General features: G+C 40.0%; 1 protein-coding gene across 1 annotated transcript in view; it reads right to left on the bottom strand.

Annotated features, from left to right (window-relative positions):
• LOC108547657 (uncharacterized) overlaps nt 1–10,257 on the bottom strand; it is a 192,991-nt gene that overhangs the window by 5,400 nt on the left and 177,334 nt on the right. The window contains exons 22-25 of the mRNA XM_017900257.1: nt 5,190–5,342; nt 1,407–1,504; nt 365–563; nt 182–272 (exon numbers count right to left, since the gene is read on the bottom strand). Coding sequence (XP_017755746.1) covers nt 182–272; nt 365–563; nt 1,407–1,504; nt 5,190–5,342 — 541 coding nt within the window. The remainder of the gene's footprint in view (nt 1–181; nt 273–364; nt 564–1,406; nt 1,505–5,189; nt 5,343–10,257) is intronic.

The following is a 10,257-nucleotide window of genomic DNA, read 5'->3' as shown; positions in this document are numbered from 1 at the left end:
ATAATAATAAAGAAAATAATGAAAAAGGAGGAAAGGTATTAGAGGAACGAGACAAAAAGAAAAATAATGGAAAGAAGGACAAAAATAAAAGGAAAGAGGAAACACAGAAGTAATGAAAAGGCAAGGGAAAGAAATGTGGCACTTAAATTCCCAAATACCTATAAATTTCTAAATTACGTACTACTCGTGTAACCAAACTCGTCCTCCTGCTCCGGATCCGCGTCAATTTCCGCTTTCGTGCGTTTCACATTCCCGGCGCTTTTTCTCGATATCTGTCACAACGATTCCAATATTTTAATCACTAACACGATTGTCAAAATTTGCCGAACGCATGAAAATTCGCGGAACATCGAAGTCTAGTTACCTCCATGCCAGCCTTGGTGTACACGTTACCCTCGAGCTCCCGCGTGTCTTCCTCCGAGCTCTCGTCTGAGGAATACTTCCGCCTTGGCGGCTCTTCCGGTTTCGGCGCATCCTCCTTCTCCTCGCTCACTTCTCGCAGTATGCCAGGATTTGAAGGCGGTGATGGCGCCTTCTTGCGAATCGACTTTTTCATGGAGGATCTAGGATTTTCATTCCACCACTATTTCGTTAAATTTCTAACCTAGATTCTGCTATTTTCGACAATAAATCAGGGAAAAAGATTTCTAACTTTTACGAAATTTTTTGTGGCTCTTCCATTATGTTTTTAATTTCTATTTAAATTTCTGATTAACCCTTTCGTTATGGCAAGCATCGCCGCGAATCTTTAGCAAATCTTTAGCATTCGGTCTTTTGATACAAATTTTTTGAAGAAAAAAGAAAAGGAAAAACTGACCATCGCAATAGAGCTTGCAATTCTTTGCGAAGAGAGCTAAGAGGAAGGGTAGCACTTGTCTTAATTTTTCCCTCAATTTTTGTGGCCGATGACTATAGTCACCCGTCGTGTATAGATGGCGTCTCGTGGCTAGTGACTATAGTCACCCGTAGTAGCGAAAGGGTTAATTCTAATTCTATCTTCAATAGGGAAACTGTGAAGAAGCCAATTTTTAATTCTCACAAAATTTTCCACGATTCTCTTGATTATATTTTAAATTCCTATTTAAATTTCTTACTAATTCTAATTTTGTTATTTTCAATAAGGAAATAGTAAAGAAGACAATCTCCAATTCTTAAAAAATTTTGTACGATTCTTTACTTATTAAATAATTTAAATTTGTGTCCGTTATTATTTTTTAAATTTTTACAGGGATTATTGAGAAATTTATTTAGAGTCTGAATTGGAAACATGATTAATGGAGTTGAAAGGGCTATTTTATGGAAGTAGTGGACACGATATAATTGGAGAAGAGTGAAGGGAAGATAATTATTAAAATTTATGGAGAATGTATATACAGTATTTGAAATTTTTAAGGTAAATTGTTTACCTTCGCACGCTGGATCCCGCGCCATCTGAAGGTCTTGTACTTTGTCTCCTAAAATCTGATCTTGAACTACTTTGCTTCTCTCCGTCTTCGGTTCCTCCCTATAAAACAAATAAAAACATACAATGCGGCAACGTCCACAAACATATCCTTTCTTCTCATAAAATTTTGTTACAAATATCCACACCCTAGCTCGTTATTAGTAACGAAAGATGGAAGATAGAGTTACAAGCCTACATAATGGAAACAGAAGCTTCAAGGAACTTCAAAATTTTTATCCTTCAATAGTAACTAAAAGAGTCACTAAATTTAATCCTCATAAACCTCATTCAAAAATACGAAATATTTTAATACATAATTTACAAGAATAATTTTTAATTCCATAATAATAATTATTTATTTCTCATTCCACAATTTAAATATATATTATTTATAGCAATAATTTTTATTTCTGTATCATTAAACAAGGAAATAGAAAATCTGTATGCTCGCATAGTAAAATACAAAAAGTACAAATTTTTATTTTTATATTTCTAAAATGTTAGTATAAGGTACTTCCATATATTGAGAACGTAAATAAATAAATTTTCAGTTTTACATACTCACAAAGAAGCAAGTCCTTTTTATACACTCGTGGAATATTTTCGCGTACCAATAAAAAGCAAAAATAACAAATTTTTATTTGCACAAAGTGAACAGAGAAATAAAAATCATTTTCATAAACCAATCAAAAGAAAATGAGAAAATTTTCTTTACATATACTCTTAATTCTTCTTTATATATACTTTCTTCACTAAATGACGATAAAATCTGGATTCCTAAGCGACAAAAAGAAACCGCGAGATAGTAGATCCTATGAAAACAATTTCACCTTCGATTCACTGAAACTCCCCAGTGAGAAGTCGAAAATTCGGACTGCTCGAACCAAAACAAAGACAAGCTCGCAGTGCAAACGATGCCAAGCCAGAGCCCACTAAAAATTCCCGAAAACCGCGTTTCTCGGGCAGACAGTGCGTTCGAAAATCCGCGAACAATCCGCAGAATCTCGATGAACGCTCTTCAAACAAACCACGAGCGGCAATAAAGCCGGGGAACACGCGGTCGTTTCGAACTCGCCTAAAGCACCATACCGGTAACCAGAGCAAACTTAGAATTCACTATCAATTACGGTGCGGTCAATTATAAACACAGTTCGATCACCGGGATCAGCAGCCAGAATAAGATAAGTTAAACGTATATTAATTCCGAGAAACGATCAAACAACGTCGGGAAAGATGGAGAGAGAGAGATTGTCTAAAATTGGTGGCGCGCGCGCGCGCACCATCGTAGCAATTCGAACGCATGGCGAAATAGACTGACGATAGGATCCTCCTGTATTCTCGAAGTTATAACACAATCGATTCCGTTGACCGAATTAATTTACATTGGGCACAATCGAACGCGACCGTCTGTTCCCGCGCTTTTTCCACGGACCTCCGCGTCGAGCAAGGCCTCGGCCTGTGTTTCATTAACCCTTTCGCCGTTAGCAGCCATTGCGGTAAATTTCCATGCATGTGTCCGTGTGCCGGCCTTTTGTGGTCTTGCGACTATGTTTCGGTGTTGGGTAGTCGTTTTGCCGATCTTTTGTACAGTTTTGTCTTTTTGTTCAGTTTCAATGTTCTAGTGTGTTTTTTTTATTTCTAGGTGAGTCTGCGTGTGTGTGTGAGGATCAGTATAATTTGTAATGGGCCTTTGTAGTTGCTTGTTTTTATACGAATGGTTTTCCGTGAGTCTGTCTTTGAATGAGTATTTGTTAAAGCTTCCTGTTTCCTGTCAATGATTTAGTATTTATTCGTTTCTTTTTCTTTTTTTTTTTTCTAATTGGGTTTATGTTTGTGGGAATCAGTATAATTTGTAATGGGCCTTTGTATATGTTTGTATTTATATGAATGATTTTCTGTGAGTCTGTCTTTGTACGATTGTTTGTAAAATCTTTCTGTTTCCTGTCAATGTTTCAGTGTTTTTGTTTTGTTTTCTTTTTCTAATTGGGACTATGTTTGTGGGAATCGGTATAATTTATAGTGGGTCTTTGTATATGTTTGTATTTATATGAATGGTTTTCTGTGCGTTTGTTTTTGTATGATTTTTCGTAAATTTTTTCTGTTTCCTGTCAATGGTTTAGTGTTTATTATTTTTTCCCTTTTCTAATTGGGTCTATGTTTGTGGGAATCAGTATAATTTATAATTGGTCTTCGTAGATGTTTGTTTTTGTATTAATTATTTCCTGTGGATCTGTCTTTGTATGTGAATGATCATCAAAAAAGTGTTCTATGGGCTCCTGTCAGTGTCATAAATAGTCACGAGGCTGGTTTCGTGTAGACTCTCGTTTGTGTAAAAATGGTTGCCATAATGGGTTGCCATGGGTTTTTAATTTTGTACGAATGTCTGTTACGAATAGTCACCATGATGATCAGTAGGCCCCTATTTTTATATAAATGGCCACCATAATGGTCTTGTAGGAATACGATGTCATTACAGTTGTCGTCCATATGGAGCTATGTTTGTGTAAGAGTAATCACTACTTTGACCATACCTGCTGTAAATTTTTAGTTTTATGTTAATGGTTACTATAGCAGTCTGTCATATATTCGTCTTTGTATAAGAATAGCCTTTATCTTGGCCTCTTCCAGCTATTTATCATTATACGAATATGCTGCACTGCAGTAGTCAACTTTGGACTTGTCTTTGGATGCGGAATAATCATTATAGCAAGCTCTTTTATATGAATGTCTATTATAGTAGCCTCCTGTAGGTTTCTATCTTTACATGAATGGCGACTATAGCGGCTTTCCGCAGACCTGGCCCTACCTATGAATAGCCACTGTTGTGACCTTCCACGGACTTGCATCTATATACGAATAATCACTGCAGTTGCCACCTGCAGATTTTTATCTGTCTGAATGACCGCTACAGTGTCCTTTTGTACGCTAGTCTCTGTCCCAAAATAATAGTTACCGCGATCTTCCAAATTTTAACATTAAAACAGGAGTAATTGGAACTCCATTCCCGCTAAACCGTACCACTTATGACTCTCTCCCTTTCAGAGGCTAATATAGTAGCTGGTAATTTCATGGTAGGGGTTAATAAGTGACGACTCTCGCGATCGGAAGATCCATTAGCTAATTATTAGGGTCGATCTAATTAGACTGAATGGGTCTCCTTGGTTGAATATTTTCTAAACCATATTAATTCTTTCCAGACGACAGAGACTACTTAAGTATCCCTAAATAACATTCCTTCTCAAAAATTAAAAGGAAAATCAAGGTCGCTCAAGATCCTCCAAAGATCAAACACAAAGAGCAATTCGAAATTTCAAACAATTTTGTTTACAAAAGAAAACAAATTAAAAAAAATAAAAGAAATGGAAATCTCACAAAATTATCACGGAAAACGTTATAGTAAACACTACACAAACACTGGCTTAAAATCCCCTTTCCCTTCTGTGTTTATTTCTTCATGACCGAATTCTGCCTCGAAATTCTATTGGACCGGAAGAAACTCATCAGCCTGCAAAATAACCTGACCACGTTTCGAATTTTTGTTTCGCCCACCTATTCGCAATTTTTCCTAAAGGGAACACGTTTCCAGTTACCCAGTTCCTGCGCAACGAACCTTGCGGCAACCACGGTGAAACATCAAACGTAGCACCATTCGGCCAGCGATATCTCAGAAATAGCAAAGCGGAGGACCGTGTCGCTGGTCGATTGACGCACGAACAGGCGATCAGACCGAAAGGAAACGACCCACCTGTGTCACTTCCGGCGTGCTGGACCTGACGGGCGAGACTGGCGAAGCCTTCTGACGAAAGGATGCTGTGGGTGTTCCGGGTAATCGACTTCTGACGTTCTGCTTTTTTCCTTGTCTGCTCGCCTCCTCCCCCTCCCCGTCCTGCTCGCTGTTCTACAAATTCAACAGAAAAGAAAAACCAAAAAAAAAAAAAAAAAAAAAAAAAAAAAAAAAAAAAAAAAAAAAAAAAAAATAAAAAAAAAAAAAAAAAAAAAAAAAAAAAAAAAAAAAAAAAAAAAGAAAAGAGAGAAAGACAACATCAGAAAAGGATACTGTGCAGAGCTCAGGAGTTTGCACTTGGGATAACACAGGAGCAAGTAGGTTACTCTGTTTATAGTTTGGCCAACTTCACCTTTCACGTTCTTGAAATCTACACCTCTGACATAGTCAGGACGAGTTAGGTCGACGTTCTTTTTAGTTCGTGTTAACACGATCATCGTCATGCTGGTTACTGGTGATTCAAATCTGAGTGGTCAGGAGTGAACGACAAATTGGAGGTAGGTGACAGTTAAATAAATGACACGTCATACTTAATAGCATATTCAAGTTCAATGCCAGTTCAATGTCATTGGAGTGAGCTAGTGGTAACACTGGTTCTATGTTTATGACAGAGGTTCATTGTCTCAGTGATTTTCCACCTTCTTCATCTCACGGTACACCTACACTTAAATTACAGAATTGATAAAACTCTACAGTAGATCATGAAGATACCACTTCCGATAAAGTCATCTTATAATTTCTTTAATGCAAGAATCTAAGGAAGATGATGTCAACAGCTGTCAAGCCTTCTAGAGACTAAATAGTTAAACAACCTCGTCCATCTAACTCTAAACGAAATTTAATTAATAAAACCTAATTGTCATCTTGCCTGACAACAAAAAAGAAAAGAGGTCAGTAACTATCCATCCCTTAGATACTAAATATCTATTCTGACACCCTGCTTCATCTAACGCAATTTAGCTAATAAAATCCTCTAACAGACCAAATAGCTGTCACTTGGGGCCAAGGATCTTCGTGACCTTTTATTTGACAATTTAAACACATCAATGGCTCCTATTAAACACTCGGGTCTAAGTGTACCGTGACACAGTGGTTGAAAATCGCTGCTCCACCTATCTGGGTCTAGACATGTGTTCGTTCTGCTCGTCGCGCGACTCGATATAATTCTATTTGCAGGTGTGACATCTCCAGCCAATAACGAAAACTCGTGTGACCCGCCTCTATATATAAAGTTCGAGAAGGTGAACCTGTTAGGCTGTAGCCAATCCAACCAATCCCGTCCCTTTCGTGTGCAAACTCCTGACCTCTGCACAGCAGGTAGAGAAACGCTATCCGTATCCGTGACAGGTTCTAGAGACGTTGAAAGCTTGCAGGACTCGCTGACGACTGTCACGGGGATCGTGGCAGCCTAAGAAGATGGCGGGAAAGAACGGAAGGATCGAACCGACTTTGCCAGGTGCTATTTCGGTGCGATGCTTCCGGACTGAATTACTCGTGGCAACCGGTGAAATATTCGACACGGCAGAGTCTTGAATTGTTGCCAGAGGTGAACACGGAGATTTAGCGGCGTGTTCGATCGCGATCACCGATAACAGCGAGCCCCGCAGCGTTAACGCCGCCTCCCCGGAATGTGATTAATGCGTGTTATTAGATTTCGGCCTCGCACGAGACTCGCCGCGCATTCCACTGACTGGGCTCAAGGATCCGCGAAATAACGATTGAGTGGTTGCTCTGGTTATGGGTTTGCGGGTTCGTGTGTTTGCCCGTCGGTCGATACGCAAATCTGGCTATCGATCCGCTTTTAATCTACGATCAGTCGTGGATTCTTTGGCAGAATTAGCGTGGGGCGATTCGTTAGGTACATCCGAGGATTCGCGAAAGGTTATTCCAGGGATTGATTTGGGGTCAAGGATTGATTCGTTCGATCGCTGGTCGGCATGTACACCTGGTCAGCGATGTGTTCTCGGTGTAGAATTAGTCGTGGTCTTTCGGCTGACCTGTGTCAAGTATTTTTATGAATAAAAGTTCGCCAAATGGTTATTGGAGCTTGGGTGTTGAAGTTTTAGACTCTATGTATGGATTTAAATGAGAATTTAGACTTGGTCTGACGCGTACTGTGAAATTTCACGCGAAATTTTGTTGACAATTACGTTGAACAGGATTGAGGATTCGTGAATGAGTGCTTGGGTGGCTGAGTAACGAAGTTCTGCGATTCCTTGTGGATTTATTGAGCCTATACGTGGATCCACTTTGAGATCCAGACTTGGTCTGTCGTCAGATGTGAAATTTTGCACGAACCGTGTTGAAAGTTTCATCAAACAGGGTCTATGATTCGTCAACCAACAGGTGTCTGTCTGGGTACCAAAGATGCGAGGGTGCTCGTGAATTCGTGTTCTTCTCTAATTCTCCGTATGAATTCGCTCAAGTATCTGGTCTTGATCCGACATGGGCTATGAAATTTTAAAGTTTGAGAGCTATGTCAAGAATTTCGTCCAATAGAGTCGAGAATTCGTGTACAGACTCTGGAATAATTAGACGCCAAAGTTTCGAAATTCCTTATGGATTTATATACATGTCTCTGCGTGTATACGTGGATTTACCCTTAATCTAGGATCAGCTGTGTACTTTCGCGTGTGTTACGTGGAGCACTCCGCTGGATAGAGTCGAGGACTCGTGAACTAACATCTAGCTGCTTAGACACCAAAGTTTCGGGGTTTCGTCGCAGATTTATCTCCTTATCTACGGATTTACGCTTGATCTCGGATCTACTATGGATTTTTAAGGATCTGCCACGGATTCACTGAGCCGAAATTTCATCTCCGTGAGCTTGGCCACAGGAGCTGGTGTTAGATCTAATCAACCAGGGTCGCTTTGCTTACGCGCGATAGAATATCAGGGGATCTACACGCCGATCTACAGATAGGCTAAGCCGTATATTTACTCGCAAGGTAGATGTATATGCTTGTCTGCGACTGCATTTATCTACGAATCTACCACGATCTAATACCAACTTCACTCGAGGATCCAGTGTGCTCGCGTGTATATTTACAGCTGTATGTGTAATTTGTCTCCGAGTCCAATCCTGAATTAACTCGTAAATTTATGCGTGATCCCATCTGTGTGATTACGATGAATTTATTCGTAGAACCACTCTGGGATGAAATGAAGAGGACTGAATGGTCTCTATCGAAATTTGCCCTCGATTTCACTGTTGCTTCTGTCAATTTTGGGTACTCGACTCGACGGTACTAGCTCGAGTGGATGTCAAATGTAAGATATGTAACGAACCAATGACAGTGTCGATGCAGTGTTAATAATGTCAATGGTGTTTGAGACGTTCGAGTGGCACCAGTGGCTAGCAACGTCTTTCGCTCATTGATAATGACACAGAGAGTTTGTCGAATCGGAGATCGTTAATGGAGGGAGAACTTTCTACTGTGATTGGGGAATATGTTCGGTGATCATGTTCTATTTCTAAAGGGAATGATCGATAACATTCACATCTGGAAGCTTCTGCTCGACAGAGACCAACTGAGTTTATGAACGATCGTTAGCATGATAAAACTACCGTCCTTCAGCCACGCGAAGTGCGAACGAAATTTTCGACGACAGAATGTAAACTTCGCAATTCCGAATTAATCACTGCAACTTTCATCGACTCCCTGTCACTTTCACGCGGTGCTTTAATAAACACCGATGGTTCGATTCTAATTAAAAACAATGCTACAGTCCAACCACGAAAATTAAAGAACAATTTTTAAAATACGTCGTTATTCACCACAAATTCACTATATATTCACCATATATCTCTCCTATCTCTAAGTTCCTTAATATACCGTGTCTCTTATATATGGTCACTTCCAAGACACCTTTTATAATTGAAATTTATACCCTAGTAACTTCGTAAGAAGAAAATCCCCATTAATTTAACACCAGAACTGCAGAGTCAGACCATTTATTTTTACTGTTACTGAAAAATATAGTTATCTGACAAAATTAATATTAATTCCTATTTACATGGAAACGTGACTGTACACGCTACACGTAGGTGCAAATTATGTATCAGGAATTCAAATGTCATACTAAGATTCACTAATCTATAATAGAACCTGAGCTGTCAAACAAGTCAGAACAACAAAATGACACTTTCGCTGTCAAAAGTAATACCAATCTTTATCTACACAGCCAAACTACGTATTCAGATACGAAATATCCAAAAATTCACTAACCCAACACCAGGATTACCGAACAAACGAAACTGCCAATCTGCCAATTGCCAAAACTGTACAACTTCCATTGCAATTAATGCTAAATTTTTATTTACACAGGAACCCAACTACACATACTGTCTTCAAAAACACACGATAAATCAGTAGTTGCAAAATATCAGTAGGAAAATCCTGCATTCAACTCACTCGAAACCAAACACGATTAACTGCATCCAAATTGTCTAAAGTCGTAGGAAAAACTGGCAATCACAAGTTCTACCGAGTCTGGAAATCCAACGTGTCATCGACTACCGTCACACGTGCACCTCGTAGCCTTCGACGATACTCACAGGAAAATTGCAGGAAAGCGAGCAGAAAGAAAATGGAGGAAAAAAAGGGTCGTGTCACCAATGCCAAAGCATGCTCTACGTGAACCAACTGCGATATCCGTGAAATCTATCCTGCAGAGGGGGCGAAGAACGAGCACCGGGCGCCGCGTGTGCGTGTATTCGTGCAACGTACACCGAACGAGACGCGTTTGCGTCCGAAGAGGCGGTGCATCGCGACGCTGTTCCGTCGAGGCAACGTCTACCAGCCGGTTTCGTGCATGAAACTGCCGGCGTCGATATATCGCAACGGAGAGAGACGGCGGACGTGATCAGAGGGGGCTGCTGCCGCGGCTGGAAGGGGTGCCAATGGTCCATGGTGTGTCGATGATGGACGGTTCGTTGCAACCACGTAATCCACACTTTCTCACACGGACCGTCCCTGACTCATTGCCAATCACCCCTACCATCCTCTATACCGGGCCACCGCGTCCT

The sequence above is a fragment of the Eufriesea mexicana genome, unplaced genomic scaffold (assembly GCF_001483705.2).
Source record: "Eufriesea mexicana isolate 0111107269 unplaced genomic scaffold, ASM148370v2 scaffold1146, whole genome shotgun sequence".
Lineage (NCBI taxonomy): Eukaryota > Metazoa > Arthropoda > Insecta > Hymenoptera > Apidae > Eufriesea > Eufriesea mexicana.
This window is presented reverse-complemented; position numbering and strand designations above follow the sequence as displayed.